We start from the raw sequence: 26,609 nt of genomic DNA on the forward strand, positions 1-26,609 counted from the left end.
TAAACATTATTTTCCTTTGGTACAGAGACACAGACTAGTAAATTGTGTCAGAGAAGCTTGTACTAGTGCTTGTTACTGGTGTGCAAATGTGGGCATGGTGGTGAGGGTGAACAGTTTGTAGAGGCAATAAAAGTCAAAGCACAAAGGCAGAAGACAAAACTCCACTAAGAGAGCAAATTAAAAGCATCACTGCAAGTGAGTGTTATTTGAGCTGAAAAAAGGGTAAGAGTGTCTTGTAGGACAGTAAAATTTGTTACCACACCACTTCAAAATATACTTGACCTCCTAGTGTTAAGTAAAGACAACTGTCTTAACACTGAGTGTAATTATTTAGATTGATAGAAACATGTGAGAACTCGGTCATTATTTATACTGCTTGTGTTCCCTAATTCACTGTCACTTGTGGATTGAAAACTGCAATTTGTTTTGTCACTTTTTTAAAAAAATAAATCCTTTGGCTGAGGCCTGCAGTGACCAGCCTCTCGAGGCTCTAAGCCATCACACCTAGTTTATTTACAGGTGAAATGAGTCACCAGGTCTCTTCCTTGTCCTCATTTATTCATAGCTTCAGAAAGTGGTGGTCAGGGCAGTCTCTCTCCATTACGTGACTGTCAGTCTCTGCTGGGGAGGCTGAGCACTGAAATAATAAATCATGTTGAAGGTCAGGACTCTGGCATATTGAAAGAGTTGTTTGAGAGTATTTCTTTCGTGCTGCTTGTCTCCATTAGTTCTGGCTGAAGTGAATGGCATTTGGCTTCTCTTTTTCAATGTTAATACTGAAGTGTGGTTATTGATATGTGAAGCTGTAGTATCCAGTTGTAGCTAGAAACTGACTTTTTAAGCTCTCAAAATGGACTGAAATCTATTTTTTTGTTTAGGTTTAGATGAGCCTAAAATACTGTCACTGAGTGGTCTGGTTATGATTTCTGTCATTTATGTCACTACCCCATTTTGATGGTGTGTTGTGTTTTGGTTTTTACTCTTTTTTTCCCCTCCTGCCTGGGACAGCTGTGGGGATAGTCATCCCTGACATCTGGACAGCCCTATTTTGTTTGGCTTTTTCTTCATTTCCTTTTAATTTCTAAAAAGGAGATCAGCTGAAAATTCACCCTTTTCACTCTGATATGCTGACTGTAGGCTGTCTCCCCTTTTACCTTGTAATTATTCCAGTGGATGTGATGTAAGATTCCTTCTCAAACCGTTCTGTGTTTGTCACTGACAGTGGCATGAGTGCAAAACTAAGTCCATCTGTTACTTCAGGCCTTTATTTCCAGAAGTAAGTTTTTGGAAATTTTCTCATAGCAATAAAGAAAATCTACTTCATCTCACTACAAGTCTGTTTTGTGAACAAACATTACAACTTTGCACATCTAGAAGCTCAGATTTCTTCCCTCCTTTATTAGGAAAAAACCTAAAAATCCCTGTAGTATATTTAAAGTAATTTTAGCACATAACAGGCTTTCCCATTTCTGATGCTTTTCATTTCCATATTAACTGTATTCTTCAAATCTGTTTCAGATCTGTCTGGGTTTTATAGACACAAGGATAGTTCCTTTTACAGTAGAACACTATTTCCAGTTATCTGGAAATACATTTGGGTGTTGGATTTGTTTGAGAGCTATTTCATCTCCGTCTGTCCCTCTCTCTCTCCCCAATTCTCAATGTTTGTTAGTGAACAAAAACATTCAGAGCCTGCAGGTTTGCTCTCTGTGCTGGACAGTTTTTTGGAGGAGTCTCACAGTTGGCTGAAGCATTTTTTAAATCAGAGGCTCACAGAGTGCTGGTAAACATTATAAGATTGGTTAACAAAACATACAGAAAATAAGATAAATAACATTCATACAAGTGTGCTTGTTTGTGCATAAATGGAACAGAGTGGGGGAGGAAGTAAAAGTAATAAATTAATTTTCAATGTTTCACATTTTTTGACACAAATTAAAACAATTGTGGAAGTGTTAAGCAAGATGATCTTTGCATGCTTTTTCAGAAAAGAATAGATAACTCCCCAAATAAAATAAAACATTGAGAAATGTTATTATGGGGGAACTGAGGCTGTCAACTCAGCCACCTGACTTGAATAGTGAAGCTGCTCCACTCTTTTTAATGCTGCTTCTTTGTTCTCTGCTTTTAAGTTAACTTTCTGGTTTTGATCCCTTTTCCAAGTGCAGAGGGCAGAGACACCCAGAAACGACTGAAGGCCCTGAATGCTGCTGTGCTGAGGCTCTCCAGGAACATCAGGGAAATGCAGGCTGAGAATCGCAGGCTGAAGGAGGACCTGGATCACGTGCTGAGCACCTCCCCTCCTCACAGTAAAACAAAAAGTATGTGCTGGAAAGTCAGGGAAGGTGAGGCAGGGGATTTGGGTACGTCTGGGAGATGTGTGACAGCAGGACCCTACAAAGGTGGCAATAAGGGAGTTATTACAAAAGTGAAGATTCAGGAGTGGCAAAGTTGGAATGAAAACCTTCTTTCAGGAGTCTCTGATTTCTCCAGTCAGATCTGTGTTTCCTCTGTTATTGTCCCTGAGAATTCTAAACTGGAATTGATAGTGGAAACTTTCTCAATAGCTGAAAGCTGGTGAATGTGAGTGGCTTATATTTATTTCTGAGCTATTTGGTTTAGAAGTCAGATATTTTATACCCATTCTCATTTTTTCATTGGTAGATATTTAAAGTTGGCATTCATAGATCTTTAAATGATCTTTTGATAGGGCCAGAAGTTTCAAAAGGCAAGAACAATGTTGCCCCATGGATGTAGTTACATGTTTAAAGCTTTGTTATTGTATTTAGATTATAGTGAGTGGAGCAGACAAAGGCTGGTGAGGAAGATTATGGATCTAGAAAAAGTAAGTGGTCATAGTTAAGTGCTTTCTTACCTGTCTGGGAGCAGAAAATGCAGAACCACTGCCTTGTGCTCTTGGCATGTTCTTCAGTGTCTCAGCCTTGTGCATTCTGCCTCACACACATTACCTGCTGCCTATAGCATGAGCCCTCCCTCCCTGTTTTCTTCTATCACACTTTTTAGATATAGATGCACATTTGAGAATTAACCTCCATTTGATCTTTTCTGATGGCCCAAATAAAGTAATTTCACGCTAAATTTAATTTTCTTTTTTTGTGTGTGTGTTCTCCATGTGAATTTACCCTGCTTAGAAAGTGTGTGCCATGGAGAGCAGCAGGGCATCCTTAGGTGATAGTGAGGCTTCACAAGTGCTTCCTGAGTCATCTTCACCTTCTGTGGACCTGGACCATCCATCATCCCAGCATTTAGGTGAGGAATGCTGTCGCCTCCAGAAGCTGGTGAAGAAACTGAAGAATGATAGGCAGGCACTTCAGAACCTCCTGCTCAGTAAAGAGTAAGTGTGACTCTTGTCTGGGATGTTCTTCTATTTCATCATATCTGATCCTGTTATGAAGTGATGTATGAAGTAATTCACATTTTCAACTAGAATATTAATTTTGAGAATCCCTTCAGTTTTTATTTCAAAAGCTTCTTTCTAATCCTACTTGCTTCATAATATTACACTGAAGAGGAAAAGCCAGAAGATGGAAAATGAGAATTTCTGCTCATTTCTAGCACATTTTTCAAAGCTTATTTTTCTGCCAACCACACTGAAAACCCTTTGAAGGGTTATATGTTTATGCAGCACTTCTTGTTTGTATTGTGCTGTAAAAATTTGTGGTTTGTTTGGTTTTGTTGGGTTTTTTTTAATTTGTTTGTTTGTTTGTTTTTTTCAACATGTTTTGTCCTGATCTCCCACTTTCTCCATTTAAACCTGCCTTCTGCCCTGGGATCCCCTGTGGCTTCTGTCCTCCCCATAAGTGATTGATCTGCAGTTGGTATTGCCTGGACTGTTTGGTGTGTCAGGGCTTCTATTTCATCATATCTGATCCTGTTATGAAGTGATGTATGAAGTAATTCACATTTTCAACTAGAATATTAATTTTGAGAATCCCTTCAGTTTTTATTTCAAAAGCTTCTTTCTAATCCTACTTGCTTCATAATATTACACTGAAGAGGAAAAGCCAGAAGATGGAAAATGAGAATTTCTGCTCATTTCTAGCACATTTTTCAAAGCTTATTTTTCTGCCAACCACACTGAAAACCCTTTGAAGGGTTATATGTTTATGCAGCACTTCTTGTTTGTATTGTGCTGTAAAAATTTGTGGTTTGTTTGGTTTTGTTGGGTTTTTTTTAATTTGTTTGTTTGTTTGTTTTTTTCAACATGTTTTGTCCTGATCTCCCACTTTCTCCATTTAAACCTGCCTTCTGCCCTGGGATCCCCTGTGGCTTCTGTCCTCCCCATAAGTGATTGATCTGCAGTTTGTATTGCCTGGACTGTTTGATGTGTCCTTGGGGCAGGTTAATCAGAGCAGGAACATGCCCATGGGGGGTGTGTTGCTGACACTCTGCCTCCTGTGTCACCTCTGAACAAAAATGCAAAGTGAGAGCATGTTGCTGCTCAGCAATGGGTGCTTGCACTTTGTTTTGTTTAAAAGGAAAAATTAAACATTTAGTTACTTTACAAATTTGAGAAAACCCAATTGATTTAAAAGTTTTTAAAAAAAGGTACTTGGTGGAAGTATGAATGTGTCAGGTATCACTGAGATTTCCTTGTACCTTTGTAGGTTAGATATCAAGCAGTTACTGCAGGCTAAGGCTGAAGTGGAGCTGGAGCTGCAGAAGTGGCAGAGTAAGATGGAAGAAAAGAGTACAGAAGAGCAGACTTTAAGGTAAAGCATTTTGTATTAATAGATCCTTTTGGAACCCAAAAAAAATCTCCTGAAGTATAATTCTCTTTTGAAGTGGCTCAAATTCTGTAGGAGTTCATCTGAACTGCAAGAAGCTGGGGGTTCTTTTAAGCAGAAGTGTTTGGAGGGATGGAGTAAGTTACTAGGGAAGACTTCTACAGAGTGCTCTTAGAGAAAGTGGAAGACTAAGTATGTAGTAAAAATAAGATCTAAATTATAATAAAAATTCAAAAGATAAATGGAAAAAGCTTTTATGTTGGGCTCAGACATTTTTTGTCTAGGAAAATGTTCTTTCTTAACCTTGGCCTGTGTTTCCAGACCATTGTCTCTGTGTCATTCCAGTTACTCCTTGTGTTCTGCACAACTGTGAGTGAGAATCCTGTGCAAGGGAGGCACAAAAAAAGTGATTTCAATATTGTTTTGTGAGAAAGGACTTTGACTGACAAATACAAAACTGTAGCAGATCTAAATACATTATTAATAGTATCAAGGCTACCACAGTAACCTTGAGACTCTTTGCATTTTACCATAAGGCTGTGCTATCACAGATTGAGAATTGATGTCCTGTGTCTGTTACTATGAGAACAGGTATCATCCTGAGCAGTTCCCCTCCTTGGCCTTAAAAAACAAACCCAAAGCAACCAACCAAGTGTTCTGGAATAGGTTCAGTATTTTCAAAGCAGGGTAAACAGAAAATTTCTATAAGCTATAAATATCTCTGCTTTTCCAACCATAGTGAGGAGATCCAGAACCTGACCCAGAAAGTAGGGAAACTGGAGTTAAAACTGGAGGAGGAGAAAAGACAAATGGGAGAAGATACAGTGGAAAAGCTTAATAAGGTACAGCCACATTTTTGTTTGTGTTTTTCTTTTTTCTTTGTGTCTGATATAGATTTCAATTGGGTTTGGTAGTCTAAAGAGCTGCTAGTTGTGTTTTTTCAGAGCTCCATTAAATCTTGTCATAGAGATAATGATGGTTAACTCCCAATGTTTGTTGGAAATAACTTATTTCAATAATTAACACTGCAACCTGGGGAGTTTTTTGAAGCTGTTCTGTTAGTGATCCTCTGCATTTCTATTGCTTTTTTTCTTGTTCAGTGTAATATTGCAAAAGACTTAAAACTTTTAAGTGTTTAGGGCTGTTCCCAATACTTTAAAAATTAAAAAATGTGTGGTTATTTTTATCTTCTTACAGCACTTGAGGCCATTGCCTAATTTCAGTCTGATTTTGTAGAGGGAGGGAGGTTTTGTAGGAGTTGACAGTTTGATAAAGAATGGAGACACAGGTAAATGTGCTCCCTGGCAGACTGGCAAAAGATAAAAATCCCTTTTTCTGCTGGTGTCACTTAGGGTACAAGTGCTGTCCAGTCAGAAAATACTCACTTGCTTTTCTGTTAGGATGGAAGTGAGGTGCTTTTTCATGGGAAGATTTACAGGATGTAGAACACTAATCATCATGGAAATTGAGGGGGTTTTAATTCTGCTGCTGGTAGAACATAATATTTGAGTCAAGAATTAAGGAAGATGTCAATATAATGAAATAAGTGAGCTTCACTTTCAAGTGAAGTTTTCCTAGAGTTGAGGTATTCTACCTAATAAATATGTTTGTGCATATATTCTGTTAATCCTGGACAGTCTCAAGTGTGGCTCTTGAATCCTTTTGGGGTTTTGTAAAATATGTCTGAACTTGATATCTCTGCAATCTTCTGTCCCTCTTCCAATTGAGGTAATTGGCCAGCAGAGATGGATGGGCACTGACAGAGCTGCTTTCAGAGGCACTGTGGCCATGTTAATCTCATTTCACTAGATACTACTTGGAAATTATTACTGGGAATTTTGATTTTCGCTTAAAAATAAATAGACCCTGAAATACACATAGTAAAAAACACTAATAAAAATGTCCAGTGGCTTCAGAGGGTTCTGGTTTCTGATATACTGTGCCATTCTGTAGATTCTTTTCTGTGTGTTACAGGCTCATGGATCTTAGAGGATGTTTTGAATACCAAATAACTGGAATCTTTAAAAACAGCCAACAAACAGCTCCTTTTTCCCTCTGCAGACTATATATATTCTTGGCCAGTAACCATCTATTTATTGAAATGTTCCCATTATTTGTAATTATCACTAAGTTCCTACCAATTTCTCATTTTAATAGTAGGTTGTCATTTTTAATATGACATGATCCATTTGCTAAACTTAAGCCTGGAGCTCATTTTTTTTAGGTTATAAATAAATTCTTTTCACAGAATCAAGAGATTTTTTCAAAGTCTATAAAATCTCTTGTTCCTCTAGTTAAAATTTTGCACCAACAAATTAAATTAATCTTTTAAACTTGCAGTTAACTTTTGTTTGGCATGTGAGGTATGACAAGTAGGGTGGGATAATTAGGGATCAAAAAGATCAAGTGGTGAGAGGTGGAATATGCAACCACACCTTGGGAAAAATTATTGGAACAAATCTTGTTTTATTCTTGGTTTCTTCCTTTTTCCTCTAATTAATTTCATTAAGATAGAAGAGTAGATTTATGCCAACTTACACAAGCTTGGTGTCATACAGTGGCCAGCTCTCAGTAATCTTAAAGAGATGATTATGGGGCCAGAGTTGCCAGGATGAGGCATGAGAAACCTCCCTGGTTAATTAATACTTGTCTTTCCTGGAGAAGAACTGCAATATCCCATAACCTGATTTTTGTTCTCAGTCTGTTGCTAACATACAAATCATTTCTGAGCAACAAAGCAGTGAGTTAGCAGTGCCTTAGCAATGCACAGGAAAATTGGAGTATGTGCAAATGGAAACTTTTCCATTCCCATGCCCTGCTGAGGGCTGAGAGGGGGCAGGGATGTGTTTCACTCTCAGAGTCCTCTCCCTGATGAGTTTGAACACAAGCAGGGCTCAGAACTGAGAGTTTCCTCTTGAACTTCCCTCTGCCCTGCAGGCAGGATGAGCTCTGGTGCTGATTTTCCTGAGTCATTTGTAATCTGTTCCCTCACAGCTCTGTCTTTACTGTGCTAACTTAGAGATTCTCCTCTGCAGGCTCCTCCAGTCTGCACAGTGACAGGCAAAGAAAATCACAGGAAAGAACAAGCAGCCAGAATTATCCAGAGATACTGGAAGATGTACAAAACCAAGGTGAGATTCTCCTATCAGGGAAGAGCCATCCCCCCTCTGAATCTTACTCTTATTTTAGCATCTATCCACACATCTTGACAGATTATGTTATTTGAGTTTGGCAGGGGTTTGAACAAGTGTGTTCTGGGTCTTTTAATTACTGAGAAAATTTGGCAAATCTTTATTAGCTAAAACTTGTATATATTTGTGACCTTAACCATGGGCATTTTTCATTTCAGAAAGAAGAAGCTGCTCTGCATGAGGTGAGTGTGTCTATGATACCCAACCAAACAGTACAACAGATTTTATTTGTATCAAAGGACAAACAGCCAAGACAATATTTATTCTTCTGGCTGGCTATAATCTTTCTTCTGACATCCTGATTTTGTTTCATGTGTTTTGTCAGTGGTCTCAAATTTTTGGTCTCAAATTTTCCATAGTTGGTACCATCTGTAAGGTGAAAGCTTCTGAAAATTCTAAACAAAATCTGATACCAACAGACAAGAAAGTTTTTCAAATGAGATAATTCTAATCCTGATGTAATTTTCATTATGATGAATCTTCAGTAAGATTTGAAATAGCATTTGAAGCTTTTGCTAAGGAAAAATGTCTGTGAGAATTATGAACATAATGAAAAGTTTGTCACACAAAGTAATTTCTTGATGAATGTTTTGCAGAAGGGTTTTAATTAAACTGTTTTTTTCAAATAGCACAATGTAGCATCTTACCTTTGTTTCTTCCAGAACATTAAAAGTCCCACTTTCAGAAATTAGAACTAATTCTAACCATGTGACACAACCATGCTGTTCTAAATGCTTTTTGTTGATTATAACCCAGTAAAATCTCTGAGGGGAGTGGAAGGCCTTGCCTTCAGTGCCATCACCACGAGGTCTGCCAGCCTTGGCTTGGTTTCTGATTGCAGCAGAGCATCTCAGAGCCCTCTGGGTACCCAGAATCTGAGGTGGGGATGGGAGCATGGTGCTGTGCTAGTGAAATTCAGGCTGGTTCTGGCAGCTAGAACTTCTCTGCATTTGGTAGGATCAGTCCTGAGCACCTCCCAGATGGAATTTAAGCCCCAGAGCTGACCCTGGGGGTGCAGTGTCTGTGGGTTGTCTTTCAGAGGAGCTAATGGCCACTTCTCTCCACGGCAGGCAGTTGTTCTGCTGCAGGCAGCCTTCAGAGGACATTTATCTCGACAGAAAGTGCTGCTGGATGCTGGGCTGCCTGATGCAAAGCCTCACACCGAGGTAATTGTGGGGACAGCACCACTCTGTGTTTGTCTTGCACTGTAAAGGACTTTACTTCCAGCCTTAATTTGTTGAATCACCTGGTGATTGTTTTAATGTGCTGGTTGGCAGCACCACTGTAATTCTAGAAAGTCACTGAGCTCATTCCCTGGCTTCCCTTCTTACTTTCTGTAGTTCACATGTTTTCTTAGAAGTAAAGCTGTAACTTCTCAGCTTTGTGGCCTGTAACACTGTCACTCTCTTTTTTTCCTGGTTCTCCCATCAGATAGCACACCCTTTAACTCTTTAATTTGGAATGCTGTTCAAAACATCACCTGCTCTCACGGGTTCACTATTCAGTCACTGGAGTAATAGATAAACTTTTTTCACCAAAGTTCAGCAGTAAGAATCTGGAAAACATCTTTTAGTGGATTGAAAAGTAAAGGAGTCTTGGTGAGGCATGCTCAACCCAAGACTTGGTGTCCTCTCTCATGTCCAGTTTGCTCCAGATTATTTAGTTCTGAATATGAAAAAATTTCCTTACCAATTAAACATTCTGTTTCTGTAAATCATTTGCCAGGTTATATAAATATCCTTTGGACCTTTAACATGCTGTAGTTAATTTGTAATTCTCCATCCAGGTTGTCCATCTGATTGTACTTTCCATGCTCTTTGATTCTGGTAAACTGGCCCAATGTAGGAGGACTGAATACTTGACTTGACATAAGCAGAAAATAAATCCATTATGAAGGTTGTCTTGCCTCCTTAATCTTCAAAAGGTTTCCTTCCTGGAAAATAAATGAACTTTCCTTGCAGGTGTCTGCTCTTTCATTAATTGAATGCTGATGCTTCAAAGCTTACATGATGATCAGATTTGCATTTCCTGCTGATTTAGTCTTACAGAACCTTAAAAACAGCAGACCAAAAGATGGGGATGTTTGTTCTACTGCCAGTTTTACAATCAAGAAGCTTGTGAAAGGTTCTGTTGAGCTTCTGTGCAATCTGTAAAAGGTCAGTTTTCCTTAATCTGATTGCTTTGCAGAACTCCTGCCTGCCTTCCATGTCAGACTCCTTGAGCTTTTCTTCTGATTGCAAGGAGAGAGATGAGATTGTGACATTCATCCAGTCCATTTTCAGAGCTCACTTGGCACGTACAGGACCGCCTCAGGAGAGGTAAGCCAGGAGTAGATACTTCTTCAACATGCAATAACAAAATCATTTTTATTACAGGAGAGGAGTATTTTTTAAATAGATTTTTACTGTGGGCTCCTTGGCAGAGAAGGAGAACAAGGCCATTGTTACAAAAAGACAAGGGAGAGCTAGTTCCTGAGAAGATTCAAAAGATGTGCAGCTAAAAGGAGCTTTGTGGCAGCAGGAGTGTTCCCATGTCCTGCTGTATGCTTTCTTCCATAGAAGTGAGTGAAAGTAAAGTGCAATAATTACTCTGTGGAGCAGAAAGGTTACTGTTGTTATACACAGGTTGCTGATACATTTGCTTAATGTGTGAATCTGAAGCCCTGACATGTGCAGGTGAAGGGTTATGTGGAGCAAGAAGAGGGAGAAGCTAGAATGCCATCAAGTCACTTAGCTCAGGCAGGGTGCAGGGATTTGATTACTGCTTAGGTTTATGGTGACTCTGTCTTGAAAATACTTCCTTTCTCTCCAGGGTTTGCCACTCTGAAAGTTTTTAATGTTAGCTGCCATGGTTACAAGGAGAGGTACATGGCTGTCACCTCTGTTTAGTGTCTGGGCTCACTTCTGCAGGTGATAGAGCAGCAACACAAGAAAGTTTTCAGCACAGCCTGTGCAGAGAGACTGCAAACACTGTTCTGTGCCTCCTCATGCTCTGAGTGTGTCTCTTTGCAGGCCCTCTGTGCCCAGTGCCCCCAGTGGGAAATCAGATCCTGCACTTCCCATCCCAGAGAAGAGACCAGACTCAGCAGCACTCCAGAGATCTTCAGTCCCCACCTCTCCTCTTCCTGGTAATCTCCCTCTCTGTTCAAAAGTCTGGGTGTTTTGAGTGGGTGCCTGCACAGTTTTATAGAGAACATCTGCATGTGCACACACATGTGCAGCCCTGTGCTCCATGTGGGTGGCTGCATTTGGTGACATGTTGCTTCTACTGGCACGTGCAGTTCCCTGCATAAAAAATAAAAGCTCTGACAGTCTCAGCACCAGCTTCTTCACAGAGCTTTGTCTGCTTGTCCCAGCTGTGGTCTGGAAGGTCTCTCTGGTGTAAGTGGTAATTATTGAGGGAACATGGTGTTCCCCTGTATTGCTTCTCTGCTTCCTTTTCAGCCCTGTAGCTGGAGTATGGTACTTCCCATCACATTTTGGGCCCTTAGCCACAGACAAGCTGAGAGCATTTCCACCACCCTGACTTAGTTTCTGCACAAGACAGACAGACATCTGCTAAAAAGAGCTATCCTAGGCAGCCATGTGCATTTGGTCATGGTGTTTTCAGCAGTCTTCAGTTGCTGCAGTGAGGGAAAAATGAAGTCCTGGATAACCTTGCCAGCAAGTACTACTGTAATACAAACTGAGAAAATCTGTCTCTTTTATGGCTCTTGTGCCATTTGGTTTTCTTCTTGGATTCCTTATTGCTGTTTGTGAGAAGATGGAGTTAAAGCCAAAGAGGCTTTTAGGAGGATGTTAGAAGTACTGAGTAAGAAAGACAAAGCAACACTGCAGAAAAGACAGCCTTAGACATGCAGCTTCAAATGAGTTAAATTGAAAAGGGCTGGTTCTGTCCAGAGTGGGACATTTTAGGCTTTTATGGACCAGTTGGGGAAAAAAGGAACAACTTTGAGTGTGACCTGAGAAACACTGAGTAGTTTTTTTTTGTCAATGAAAAGCTCTCAGTCCCTGCAGGCTTGCTCAGAAACAGAGAATGCTGTAAGCAGTGAGGCTGTTTCTCTAAGATAGGAGGTGGGGAACAAGCCAGATTTGCAGGGCTTGTGAAAACAGAGGTAACACTTCAGTGGAAGAAAATGTGTTTGAGAAACTCCACTGTGTTCCATATTCAGAGGCACATTCTGCTTTGTGAAGGAGTAGGTAGTACTTGCTTCTGAAGATGTTGGAGTTTTGAGTGACTTTAATTATGTCTGGTGATAGTATCCAGGAAAAAAATAGTGCTGTAGCACCTTGATTTGCCTGAGCTCTACTGCAGTAGTCATTATTGGCATGCTCACTCTAAAGCCAGGGTAAATCAGTTGTGAAATTCTGCTCAAAGAGAAAGAATCCCTTAAATGCTTAGTTCTTCTAAGACCCACAGAGGAGTGTAAGATGAGGCAAACCCAGTCATATGAGCACCAGCAGGGCACAGTCATTGTCTAGCTATGAAGTCTCCTAAGCTAAATTTTATTGCAGATTATGATGACAAGTTGATGAGTGAAGAAGTTCTGGGATAGTTTATACTGGAAGAGAGACAGAGGAAACCATACTTGGAAACTTTCTTCCTTGCAGTCCTTTCCTGGTGAATATCAAAAAGGAGTGATTTGGAGCAGACCAGGTTTTGTTTGCTGCTGATTTTATCAATGTGGGAGATGTTTTCAAAGTCTGGGATGAGGACAGAATGTATGCAGGTGGTTTGTGGAGAGGCACACTGGGGATGTGCTTCTGTAACTGCACAGCTGCCCAAAAGGCTGTCTGGCACTGAGCTCTGAAGTATTAGATCCTGGTACATGGGAGTGTTTAACCAAAATCTCCAAAAAATTAATTAGGAAAAGCCTCCTAAAGGAAGGAGAGCATCCTGGTGTAAATGCAACCCCTCAAGGATCTGTTTGGTTTTTTGCCATGTGGATTTATGTAGCTAAAATTCCACCCCTACCATTCTGAGCTCATGGCTGATAGAAAAATCCACTGACAAAATTGGGGTTTGATGGTAAACTGGGATTTCTGTGGTCATCCTGCAGCCTGGGAAGGATGGGAGACAAGGAGCTTGAGCAGCTGAGTGATTTAAAGCAGTCAAATTCTTACAGCTTTAAATCATGCAGCTGTTGAACAAGTTCTTTCTTCATTTGTCCCAAGTCCAGACTTGCATTTCATGACCTCTAGGTCTTAAAATGATCTTAAGCTTTCAGTCAATATCTGTACTGCAATAAATCATTTCAATTCACTACCCCTTTGGCATTATTTGAAGAACAATGGGGAAGATGAAAATGTGTTTTAAAAAACCTTCTACATCTGCTGGAATTAATGTATATAATCCTGGTGTAGCATTGCAGATTTACAATTCATTGTTTGCAAGACAGACAGACATCTGCTAAAAAGAGCTATCCTAGGCAGCCATGTGCATTTGGTCATGGTGTTTTCAGCAGTCTTCAGTTGCTGCAGTGAGGGAAAAATGAAGTCCTGGATAACCTTGCCAGCAAGTACTACTGTAATACAAACTGAGAAAATCTGTCTCTTTTATGGCTCTTGTGCCATTTGGTTTTCTTCTTGGATTCCTTATTGCTGTTTGTGAGAAGATGGAGTTAAAGCCAAAGAGGCTTTTAGGAGGATGTTAGAAGTACTGAGTAAGAAAGACAAAGCAACACTGCAGAAAAGACAGCCTTAGACATGCAGCTTCAAATGAGTTAAATTGAAAAGGGCTGGTTCTGTCCAGAGTGGGACATTTTAGGCTTTTATGGACCAGTTGGGGAAAAAAGGAACAACTTTGAGTGTGACCTGAGAAACACTGAGTAGTTTTTTTTTGTCAATGAAAAGCTCTCAGTCCCTGCAGGCTTGCTCAGAGACAGAGAATGCTGTAAGCAGTGAGGCTGTTTCTCTAAGATAGGAGGTGGGGAACAAGCCAGATTTGCAGGGCTTGTGAAAACAGAGGTAACACTTCAGTGGAAGAAAATGTGTTTGAGAAACTCCACTGTGTTCCATATTCAGAGGCACATTCTGCTTTGTGAAGGAGTAGGTAGTACTTGCTTCTGAAGATGTTGGAGTTTTGAGTGACTTTAATTATGTCTGGTGATAGTATCCAGGAAAAAAATAGTGCTGTAGCACCTTGATTTGCCTGAGCTCTGCTGCAGTAGTCATTATTGGCATGCTCACTCTAAAGCCAGGGTAAATCAGTTGTGAAATTCTGCTCAAAGAGAAAGAATCCCTTAAATGCTTAGTTCTTCTAAGACCCACAGAGGAGTGTAAGATGAGGCAAACCCAGTCATATGAGCACCAGCAGGGCACAGTCATTGTCTAGCTATGAAGTCTCCTAAGCTAAATTTTATTGCAGATTATGATGACAAGTTGATGAGTGAAGAAGTTCTGGGATAGTTTATACTGGAAGAGAGACAGAGGAAACCATACTTGGAAACTTTCTTCCTTGCAGTCGTTTCCTGGTGAATATCAAAAAGGAGTGATTTGGAGCAGACCAGGTTTTGTTTGCTGCTGATTTTATCAATGTGGGATATGTTTTCAAAGTCTGGGATGAGGACAGAATGTATGCAGGTGGTTTGTGGAGAGGCACACTGGGGATGTGCTTCTGTAACTGCACAGCTGCCCAAAAGGCTGTCTGGCACTGAGCTCTGAAGTATTAGATCCTGGTACATGGGAGTGTTTAACCACTCCCAAAAATTAATTAGGAAAAGCCTCCTAAAGGAAGGAGAGCATCCTGGTGTAAATGCAACCCCTCAAGGATCTGTTTGGTTTTTTGCCATGTGGATTTATGTAGCTAAAATTCCACCCCTACCATTCTGAGCTCATGGCTGATAGAAAAATCCACTGGCAAAATTGGGGTTTGATGGTAAACTGGGATTTCTGTGGTCATCCTGCAGCCTGGAAAGGATGGGAGACAAGGAGCTTGAGCAGCTGAGTGATTTAAAGCAGTCAAATTCTTACAGCTTTAAATCATGCAGCTGTTGAACAAGTTCTTTCTTCATTTGTCCCAAGTCCAGACTTGCATTTCATGACCTCTAGGTCTTAAAATGATCTTAAGCTTTCAGTCAATATCTGTACTGCAATAAATCATTTCAATTCACTACCCCTTTGGCATTATTTGAAGAACAATGGGGAAGATGAAAATGTGTTTTAAAAAACCTTCTACATCTGCTGGAATTAATGTATATAATCCTGGTGTAGCATTGCAGATTTACAATTCATTGTTTGCATCAGGTTAGATATCTCTGTATTTTCTAGGAAAATAATTTTTTTAAAGTGTATTATTCAGTGCTGCTTTGCTTGTCTTCAGGACCTGGAGGTTTTAGAAAGCCATTTCTGCTATTTCCCATGAAATGAAAGAGAAATTCACAATTCAGCCTGTGAAACTTGGTGTTGTGTTTTGTTTTATTCTGTCAGGGGAGTGACAGGAAGGAAGAATGTGTTCTGTACATGCACAGCAATCTTGATTAAGGGCAGTGTTTCTCTTTGCATATTACTGACCACTCTGGCTGCAACTGTTAACTTCATCTCAGGCTTTTTTGGAATCATAATGAATTTACATACAACCCTTAAGTCATATCAGTGCTTAGCCTTCACAAGCACCAAGGTAAAGTTGACATCAGACTGAAAATGAGGACAAGAAAATCTCATAGGTCAGAAGCAGGATATAATCAAGGGTGATTTGGATAATATTAAGCCATTTCATGTATAATATTTTTATTCTTAGAGTTGCTTCTTCTGGTTAACATGCTTGGTTTTGGCAGTTCCCTTTGCTCCTCCATATCACCAGTGCTACTGTCTTGTAAATCTCCCTGAAAAACTCTTAACATTATTTGTTGGCTGGTAAAGAGAAGGTTTTGACTTAACCAGAAAATCATGTGTTTCCTTGCTTTTCAGGCTGAGGTCAGTGTATTGTAATGGCCTCCCTGCATTCCCCTTGCCATTCACAGGCTCTGTCACCCTTTTCCTATTCCTGGGCCAGTTGTGGTCCCTTTTCTTTATTCCATGTTCCACTTTCTGTGTATGCCTGCTCTTCCATACCAAGATTTTTTTTTCCTGTGTCAGAAATCTCTTATTTCACTACAAGACCTGTGGCAGGTCTGTTCTCCCTGGATAATATTCTCTGTGTGCCCTCCAGTTCAGGTCAAAACCTCAGACTGTGGCTTCTTGCCCATTTCCTCTTTCTGCCACAGGTTGTCTTGATTTGTTTTCTTCTCTGGGAGAGTCTTTTCAGAGAATTTATGTTTGAAACTGAAAAATAAGTAGAGCTGAGGGAAGAATATTGTGCTAGAAGGTATTAATAGCTGAGGGGAGGATATTGTGCTGGAAGGTATTAATAGCAGTCATCACTAAGTTCCTACATGTCTTGCACAGGGATTATTAGCTGCTGGTTCTGCTCTTCCTGTGTCAGGGACTTTGGAGAATCAGAGGCATAAAATGAATATGCACAGTGTTTACTGGAGTCATCAGGAATATCTGTTCACAACCTGAACACTTCTTCAAACATTGGAATGGTTGAGATGCATAGATACACATCCAGGAAAATAGCAAAGAAGCACAATAAAGGGAAAAACCCAACGGTGTGTTCACTGTTTTTATTGTCATTACAGTAGACCAGCATGTGAACAATATTTTGGGTGTTTTACATATATAAAGGTTAAAGACAGTGACTGAGAGCTTCTGCCTTGTTTACATCTATTTCCCTTTGTTCTATCTGTATCTGAGTCAAGTTCTCATTGTGACCTCTCTGTGTAGTTTAAGCTTGGGTCAACTTTTCCTTTTCTGGCCATTTAATGAATATTTGGTTTTGACCTGCTATGGCTTCAGTATAAAATGGCTTTACTTGGTGTGTGTAACCCCTTGCAAAGATTTAAAGGCAATGAGAGAGCTCATGCATGGTCAGTGTGTCAGCTCACCCCTTGCTGTGCACTGTGGCTCATTAAAGAGGAACAGAAATAGCTCCATGCACAGAAAGATCAAAGTCATCCACAACTGGATGACTCCAGGTAAGCTTGGGAACTTCCTGGCTCAGAGAATAGCACACTTGCCCCAAGGCTTTGTTTTGGTCAGTGCTGTTTGTTGATGACCTTGTTTGCTGGAATCCTTTCAGGCAGGTCCTGCTCTGCTCCCTCTGTGGCCCTGGATGAGGCTCACTCCGACGACTCCGATGACGTGGTTGTCCCTCCCTTGCTGCAGGTGAAGAAAAGCTACACCCACTTCTAAGGTTTGCTAACAGGCTCTGGTGGCCTTGAATTATTTGGTTCACCAACAAAACTATTTGTACCAAGATCAAGCATATCAAAGATGGAAAAAGGGGGGAATATCAGCCCCTTTTTAATGAGAGTTCACATTATTTCAGACACTAATGAGTAATTCTTTGCTATGTTGTCTCTGCAGACTTTATGGCTAAAAGCCACTGACTGACTGTTAACCTTATCCTCCTGCTACACAAAGAGTTTGGATTTATAAACTCAACCAAAACACTTTAATATTTTTAATGAGGATTATAAATTCAGTTGCCAAATTTAAATTATAGCAATAAAGCATTAAGATATTTCATGCCAAACAAAGTTTTGTTTCAGGTCAACTAAAATAATTTGTTTAATCAGAAAGTGGTAAATGACATAACTCCAGTTTTTATCCCATGTATGCAAAGGGGTACAACTGGTATTTGTTATCTGTGCTTTACTATTGAAAATTTTTACTGTATCATATTTTAATGTCTTTATTTTTATATTGAATATTTACAGTCTGTGCAGACCTTGTAAAGGTTCTTAGAAAGCCATTTCTTTGCCATAGGACTATTCTAGGCCCACTGTATCAGCTGGGTTATTTATTGACCTTTTCCTGTGTGTGTATGGTGACATGTGTAGCACTGCTTTGTGTTGAAATGTCTGATGACATAACCAGCTTTTGGGATTTCTCAGGACAGGTGTGTCATACCAGAAATGTGCTGTGAAGGGATACCCCTGTGAGTGCTTTCTCTGCTTAAAAAGTCACAAATTATGTGTGTTTTGCAGGGTCAACTCTTAATGTGTAAAAATATTTGACATAGGAAATAGAACTGTCTGGAATGCTCACCTGACTACATTGCTCATATCTAATCAAGGCAGTTTGGTTTGGGAGCAGAAGTGGTAGATTGGATTATAACAGAAATTAGGACTGCATCCAGAAAAAGCACTCACAGTGTAATTATCCATGGAAAGGGCAAAGGCCTGATGGGCTGGTGAGGATTTCATCAGAGAGGGTCTTTCCAGATCTCTGCAGACTGTACTTTTGGACTGGATAGTTCCTACTGTTGCACCAACATCCTTCAAAGACATTGAAATGTGTGTGGGTTTTTTTAAGGTGAGCTAGATAAATCATGATACTTATTGGAAGGGGAAATGAATTTTACAAGCACGTGGTGAAGGTTTTCTGGAAACACTTATGGTTTCTTTGTCATCAAAGAGTAATAAAGTCTCCTGTAAACAGAAAGCACACTCTTAAATATAAGATTTTTATCACCTTTTCTAAATTAAAAAGCAGTCACCACTGTTTCTCAGAATACCAATAAGTCAGGGCTGTCTCAGTTGTGTGATTTCAATGAAGACTATCTGAGGCTTATCATAGTTTGTGCCAGTACTTAGAGCCAAAGAGGAAACTGGATGGCTGCAGCACAATGCAGCTGATTTCATTTCATCCCATCGGTGGAAATGCTGCCTGTGCTATTTCCAAAGGCAGTTTTGGGAGCTCTCCATACCCAAAGCAGTCTGAAGAATGTCATTTGCACTCCCACTGGGTAAATTTTTCCTGCTGGTGCTTTGGTCACATGACTGTCATCTGCAGAAAGGATAAAAAAATATACATAAAAGAAAAGGGATAGAATCCTTCTGGTAGAAGCTGGGGTATGTTTCTTTTCCTGGAAGTCACATTAAGAAGAAGGGTCATTCTGCTAAATGGAAGCAGTGCTGTACTGAGTTGCTGTGTATAATATTTCAGGTCTGTAACTGTGACTCTGTCATGGATCTCTCCAGAGAGTAACCAGAGATGAGGCCTGACACATTAAAGGGAGAGTGTGTAATGTGCCAGGACCAAGGCTGACACCAAATACCTGCCTGCTGTCATCCTACAGGGAGATACTGGGGCAGCAAATGCAATAAGGAGAAGATTCTTTTACTTTACTGTGCTGTAATGAGCAATGTGACAGTATTAGGAAGTTGATACAGAGCAGAAGGGCTTGTGTTTGAGCTGAGCATGTGGCCAGCAGCAGCACTATCCATAGGCAAATTCTGGGATTCATGGAAAATAGAACCTTGGGATGACCCAGACACAGGTAGAAGCCAGGGTGAAAAGGAACAAGTGTTTACTAGGGTGAACCAAAATGTGTCTAAAAGTTTCTAAATTTGGGGATGCTATCTCCCAGCTATCAAAGATCTGATACTAACATTGAGATGGCCTTCAAAGTGATACCTTACCTTGAAAGGTAATTATGTGTTCACTCCACATCAGAAGCTCGGTGTGGTACAGGAGGAAGGGAATGCACAGTATTAGCCTTGGGAGTTGTTCTGTTGTGCACTGTGATGGAATGTGTTGGAGGGAGTAGTGATTGACCCTAGGATTGGTTCTGTGGTTATCTATCTGAATGCCAGCACCCATAGATGTGGGAAGAAGTGTGGCAGAAAGAAAGAAGAAAAAGTTAATTTTTGAATAAATGGCATGTTTCCCCAACAGGGAGCTGAGGACACTAAAAATCAGTGAGGCTCAAATCTGCCAAGACAGGCCCAGTACAAACACAGTTTCTGAAAAATGCCTCTGTAGAAAGCCCTGGAAATCTTGTGGGGGTGTCAAGGTCTTGAATGAAAACTAAACTCCCCTGTATGCAGTGTAATCTAAAAGCACACTTTCCATTCTGTCGATAAGGAATAATGTTTCTGACTTAAAACCATCTGCAGTTTGCAGCAGTGTTAGTTAGAGATTGTGTGTGAGTGTGGAGATCTGACTTTAATGGGATGTTATCTCTCTGGATCTCTTTTTGCCCTTAAGTGCCTTTGCCTGTAAATCTTTACTGAGGCATCAAGACCTGAAAACTGCATTGTTTCCTGCATAGCTCTAAAAATAATCCCTGCACAGGCAACTTCTAATGTAGTCAAAATGGAAAAGGATTAATCTTGGCATATGAGAGCACCATTAATTTTTATGATCTTTTTAATATTTAGAACTGTGCAAGTATTTTATATAATTTATTTTGGGATCTTTGAAAAGCAAAAACAATTGCAATGAATTTTCTTTGAACTGTTGAATTTTGAAATAAAGTTTATAACAGAATGTTGATGTGTTTCTTCTGCTACTGCTGTATTTTCTTTGCCTCTCTGGCCTCTGCTGCACTCTCCTGTTTTCTCTTTGCACCTGGGTTGACCTTTTATCCCTGATTTCCTGAGTGGACAGTAACAAGATAACTGAAACATGTAAGGTGTGAAATTTCTTCTCTTCTAGTGCAGGTTCAAGGTTTTCCCATCAGGAATGAGCAGTGTTCCTGAGCAAAACCTGGTGGAACTGAAAGAGCTGATGGATTTTTGTTTTAAAAGACTGGTCTGGCAGCAGCTGAGGGAGAGCAGGAGACTAGAGAGTTTACAGTTTACTGACAGTGTATCTTCTCACCTGAGTTATTGTTGCTGTTTGTGAAGCTCTGGAAGGAGCTAGGATGTGTGCATTCCTTTCCAGGTCCACTGAAAAAGCCTTTAAGGACTCCCTAAAGAAGCCTTCTGCTGCTTTATGGAAATAGAAGACCCTGCTGTGAAAACATGGGAATCCTGCAGTCATCCTCCTGTCAAGCAGAGTCCTTGGTGTAAGACTACAACAGCTATGAGAGTACAAGATGAGACAATCTTTGTTGGATGATTTTATTAATTAAATTTCACATTTTTTATTCTTTCCTCTCAGCTCTACTGGCATATTCTGTGGATTTCTTATGGGAAACTTCAATTTTAAATCTTAAACACCAGAGGTAATCCATGAGGCATGAATGGAAAAATTTGGTATTATTTCTTGGAGCAGACTGGTCTTGAATTCAGAAAGCAATTAAGCATTCACACTTAGTTATATTAAGCCATAATTTGTCTGCAGCTGAAGTTGGAATGCCCTTGACTCTTGCAAGCTTTGCAGCATCTCTCTGTGGTAGGTTTGTCAGCTAATGAATTGCTTTCCTCATAGAAACTTTTTAAGGAGAGAAAAAAGTTTCATTCAATGGGCATCATTAAGACCTGCAAAGAGCACAATTTCCATGTTAGACTCCAGGTTTGTAGGGAAGGATTTTCAGGCATGGTTGGTGGTCAGGTGCTGCATCAGTTCCCCTGATGTTTCCTTCTGTTTGCTGAAGTGCTGCTGTGCTGGTGCAGCCCTGGCATCCCTTCCAGTGCCTGCCCTGGTTTTGGTTGTGTTTGGCACCTTGGTTAACGTGGTGTTCAGCAACCACCTGGAGGTGGAAGCGTTCAGTAACCACTCCTGCTGGGCTCAGGGAAGAGCCTTGAGCAGGAGGGTTGCTGTTCTAGGAATTCACTCTGGTCCAGTTCACTGATGGAGTTGCACCCTGCTCCCCTTGCCACACCCTGCCTGGCCCTCCCAATTACCCTTTTCAAACCTGAGCATCTGGACTCCCCCTGCTCTCCAGGACAGTGTTTGTGTTGTTCCTCTCACCAGAGCTGTCTGTGAGCCAATGTCCCAGCTCAAGGTGTGGCTCAGGCTGTCCCAGCTCCCCTCCCTCACAGACACATTGCACTGCCTACCACATGAGCCCCTGCAGGGCTTCTATTGCTGGTAGTGTGAACTGAGCTGTCATAAAATCTTGAAGCTCAAAATGGTCTGGGAAGAAGCAGGAGGGACAATAGGGACATCATGCCCATTGTCAGACAATCCCACACCTGGATGTCGTTCCTGTCCCCTCCTCAGCCCATCAGCTCTGCAGAGCTGAGCCTCTACCTCAGCAGTGTAACACAGCTGGAAAGTCTGTGCTGTACTCTGACTTTAGGGATGGAATACTGTAAAATCTTGGTTACAGTGCTGCTGTAAAAAAAGGCTGTGCTTGAATGGCCTCTAGGTACATGCATGGAAAATTAGAAGAGCTTTTAATAAATGGGATTGACCATGAGTGCCTGTAGTACAAGTTACAAATGTTCTGCACAAACATTGCTTTGCATTGCCATTATTTGAGCAATAATCCTTATTTGGAACTTACACAAATTGTGGCAGAACCTTCTATTTGTCTAACCTGGGAATTTTTCCTGAACAGGCTCTCTATAATCTACTCAGAGAATTGGCAGTTTCCTTCCCTCTCTCGGCAGATATTTAATAGCCACGTATTGCATTTCCATGCTAGTAAACCTTCATTATTATACAAAATGTACCAGAATGTTATGAAGAAATACCTTAAATAATTAAATAGAAACGAAGAGTGACAAAACAAACGAACAAAGTGCAATTTGAGCTGTGTTATTCTTTCCTTTTTGTATTCACTTATTTGCTAATTTGCTGAACTTACTGGACTGCAGTGGGTCTTGCTGTGATTAGAGAGAGTTTGCCAAGTTCCTTTGTAATTGTTTCTTTGCAATTAACTAAATAATAGAATGTTCTCTGTGTGGCTCTCCGGGGAAAAGAGCGGGCAGGTGCTTTTGCAATAGGATTTCCACATCTTCCACCCATTTCCCTAGAACTCAGTTTAAAAAGACCAGTAAAACATGAGAAAGAGAGAGAATATTGCCTCAGGACTGGAAATGAAAGAATTAACCTATTATTATTTCTTTCAGTTGGCTGAAAGCTTTTTTTTTGCTGGCCCTGGTAGTGGTTATTTTTTGTGTAAACCTGAAAGTCCCTGGCAGACGTCAGAGGAAAGTCATGAAAACCCAAATGTAAGTTCCTGCCTGCAGATGCCTCCACTCTGGGGAAGTCCTTCAAGCTGAGAGGAGAAGTCAGCTGGGAAGATCCCTGGCTTTGCTGGGAGAGCAAGGCTGGAGACAGAGCTGTCATGGAGGGGACAGCAATGAATGGGGGAGGCTGGAGAGCAGCCCTGGCTTTGTTATTTCTTTTGACTTTGAGCAGAAAATTACAGAGGAAGCCCTGGGAGGAGAGGAAGGGTAATTTTAAGGGAGGCACAGTTTAGCTCAGCGGGAAGGAGGCACGGCTGGGTGCAAGGGCAGAGTTTATGGAGCGGCAGAGTCAGAGGTGTGGCCCGGCAGTGGCAGCTGAGTGCCGAGGCACTGTTGTGTCCCTGACCTCCCCATGACCATCTGTAATTTAGTCCCTGTCTCAAGAGGGTCACTCATCCATCTGCTGGCACTGGGAGCGCAAACTTGCTTTTTTTTTTTTTAATCTGTATTGTTAGCTAAAACCTTTTGTAGCACATATTAGGTTTGACAGTTGGGGAAGACTCCTTGCTCCACATCATATTAAAAGCTGAATTCTTTAATTTCATAGTGAATCAGAAAAGCCAGGGGTTGGACATTGCTGTTTTAAAAGGTGTTCTCATTGGCAGTACCACTTCAGCAGTAGGGATGTCTGGAATCAGAAGCTTGTGAAGAGTGAAAAATGCTACATTTCTTGGAGGGCTTCTGTAGACTGACTGGTAGTCTCAAGAGGATGGAGGACAGCACTGGCTGCCTTATTTTGGAGGTTTAAACTAGTCTTTTTATCTTTGCTGTCTTTAATGTGGAACACTTCTCATCTGTCTATTTTGTCCATTGATTCTTTAGCAAAGCCACTGTCAGAGCAAGTTAGCAAACACTAATACTGCTCTTTGGGTTACTTTACAGCAGGATTACCAGTGAACAAGCTGACATTTGCAGTTTGCTTTGCTTGACTGTAGAACTGCTTTCCATGCAAGGGTGATTTACTGTAACATTTTATTCCTGGGATGTCACGACAGTGTCTCGTTTGTTCATTTGGCTTTGGCAAAAGAGAGTGTACTTATTTGTGTGGGAAGGCAAAAAAGGCTGCTATAATCTAAACATGAGAGCCTTGATAACTGTCTTGTCATGTACTCAAGAGTTACCTGAATAGGATCAAATGAGAGATGCTAGACATCCAAGAATTGCAGATACTTCTTTGTGATGTGGCGCAACAGGCTGAAATGCCATGGAAAGTATGGCTGGTGCTGGATCCTGTGGTTTGTCTCTTATTCCTCGTTTGCTGGATCCATTCTGCTCTTCATTTTCCCATATCATTATAAATAATTGTGGGGGAGAAATGAAAACTGTTGATGCCTCTGTTTCTCTGTAATCCCCAGTCCTCATTCTGCTCTAATTTAATCCAGTTGTCTCGGCAGCAGGAGGCTGAGGGGAGGCTTGCACACCAGCACTGCTCCCTTTCCCACTCACCCCCAGCCCCACAGAGTGCCTCAAACACCCACCCCCATGGAACAGCATCCAGCTTTCCCTGTCATTTGTTCCAAAACTTTCCGTGCACTTTGATTTACATCAGTCCTGTCAAACGAGATCTCAGTGTGGTGTCCTGGCTGTATCTTCTCTCCCCTGTCCATCACATGCTGACAGAGGTGCTTGGACTTGCAGCCTGGTGGGGGGTTTGTGTCCATCCAGAGGCCCGTGGCTGTGGTTACATCTGCAGGATAAATTCCAGCTTTGAGCATTTTAGTGCCAAATTGCATAAACTCTGTGTCAGAAGGGGCTTAGGCAGAGATCTCTTGCTCCCAGCGAGGTCTCTCTGCTCCTTGTCTTTGGGTTGTTAGAACTGGAGGTGAAATATGTTAAACCATTGGCCCTTGAAATAATTCCTTCTTTCATCCATCCATCCTTGCCAGCACTGTGAAAAAAAACTAAATAAGGAAGAAAATAAAATTGGCTGATGTTCAACTCCTGCAGAAAAATAAACCCTTTTCTTGCAGAAAGCTGGAGGGAGTTGAGGTCCTCTATCTTGTACCCTTGTATATCTTGTACTGGTGCACACAGCGTGTGGCTCTAAACCCTCTGACGTGTGTCTTAATGCTATTTGTGAGTGATAAGATTTCTTTTTAGCTGTGTTGATAATACTCATATGAAAATCCCATCCTAGTTAAAAGCTATTGAAGTTTTCAGAACATCAGCAGAAATATGTTTATTTGCTCTAAGGGGTTAAATGGCCCATTTTAGCATTTTTTGTCTCCTGATTTATGAAATGCATCAGCCAGGACAATGTAAAGCACAAAATCCTGGCTGATTTGGAAAAGGAATAAAATCATACTTGCAAAAGAGGTGGCTCCATAACGTCTACTGATCTGCCACCCTTTAGGAGAAATAAACTATTGGTGTTATCCTTTTTTTTTTTTCCAGTGGGATACACAGCATTCCAATATTTTCTAAGTTTTCATGAGCCATCACAGTTTCTAATTCTAAACAGATGAGAGCTTCTCAAGCCTGCAAGACCTGGAAATCATTTGCTTAAAGTCTGTTAGAGGACTGGATGGTTCTTTTTTCCCTTTCCAACTCCAAATTACGTTGAGTAGTGTTTAAAATACAATGTTTTGAGCAAGCAGCAGTGGGTGAGGTGTGCTGCAGCAGGGCTGGGATGGGGACAGGGATGGAGAGACTGAAGGTCTGGGAGATGGTCCGAATAGACCAGCCAAGTTTAGGAGCTCCTGCCTTAATGCTGGGCCACACTGCATACTTACAGCAAGAATTAAATTATTCATTCTACTCCTTTTAAAATAAAGCAACAAATATTTTTATACATTTCAGTTGCAACAGGAGCACTACAATCTTTATAATAAAGTGGATTAATTTGGTAGTGGTGCTGCTTATCATTATTTTTTCTGTTTTACCGCACTATCCTAGCATTATCCAGAATATTTATGTACTTACTTGTTTCTGATGTGTTTCCCTGAGAAGGTATACTCATCTTTTTTACCTTTTACCTAAAAATATTTTCTGTTCTGTTTAGAAAGAAATAAAAAGCCTTTCCCATTGGGTCAGAGTCTGATCCTTGGGAAGGTGGTCAGTGTCAGGGGCTGGAACGTGCAGAGTGGTTGGGTCCACTTTGGGGTTACTCTGGAGGGAGAGGTGTTGGTGTGGGGGGTGGGAATGTGGTTTGATGCTGGGTGTGGACACCCACCCTCTGCCACATGTGGCCCTGTACCCAGCACCACAGTCACAGAGTCATGATGCTGGAAAAAACCTTCAAAATCACCAAGTCCAACCATCAACCCCCCACCAGGACCATGTTTGCTACGAAACCATGTCCTCAAGTGCCATATCTGCACATTTTTTGAGGTATCCTGAGAGCTTCCAAGACTTTGTTCAAATTATTGTTGATTATATTCCCCTCGTACTGTCACACAGTGAGAGGTGTCTCCAGTGTTCACCTGTGCTCCCGTTGCTGTCATTGCCATGTGTGTGCCCAGCCAAGGGAGGGCTGGATGACATTCTGCCCCTAAGAAATATGAATTCGGGAGGGACAAACTTGCTGCCTCTGCATCTTAGGATGGGCGTTGAGAGAACTCGAGAGGCACTAACCACAAGTGACTTCATGCCTACCTTTACCACTCGGTGTGGCACAAACTGCTTTCACTCCGCTGGAGTCAAAAACGCACCTCCCGCAGTTAGAACCGCAGGGCCGTGTGAGACTCACCAGGAAACGCGTCGGAGCACAAACGCCGCCGCAGCGAGCGCGGCGGGGCGCGGGGCCCGGCAGCGACCCCC

At 41.1% G+C, this 26,609-nt stretch overlaps 1 protein-coding gene across 6 annotated transcripts in view; it reads left to right on the top strand.

The window, feature by feature from the left end:
- The window catches only part of IQCE (IQ motif containing E), a 34,377-nt gene extending 8,511 nt beyond the window's left edge, over positions 1–25,866 (top strand). For 2 of the 6 annotated variants that reach the window (XM_039732010.1, XM_039732014.1), the window contains 12 exons: positions 2,164–2,321; positions 2,790–2,845; positions 3,153–3,355; positions 4,629–4,733; positions 5,488–5,590; positions 7,784–7,879; positions 8,098–8,121; positions 9,010–9,105; positions 10,127–10,257; positions 10,951–11,066; positions 17,060–17,145; positions 18,931–20,252. In XM_039732010.1, the coding sequence (XP_039587944.1) occupies positions 2,164–2,321; positions 2,790–2,845; positions 3,153–3,355; positions 4,629–4,733; positions 5,488–5,590; positions 7,784–7,879; positions 8,098–8,121; positions 9,010–9,105; positions 10,127–10,257; positions 10,951–11,066; positions 17,060–17,145; positions 18,931–18,972 (1,216 nt within the window). In that variant the 3' untranslated portion in view covers positions 18,973–20,252. The other 4 variants (XR_005630188.1, XM_039732011.1, XM_039732013.1 and 1 more) reach the window with 4 other exon arrangements.
- Positions 25,867–26,609: the final 743 nt, after the last annotated feature.

This window comes from Passer montanus, unplaced genomic scaffold (assembly GCF_014805655.1).
Source record: "Passer montanus isolate IOZ18808 unplaced genomic scaffold, ASM1480565v1 scaffold8, whole genome shotgun sequence".
Lineage (NCBI taxonomy): Eukaryota > Metazoa > Chordata > Aves > Passeriformes > Passeridae > Passer > Passer montanus.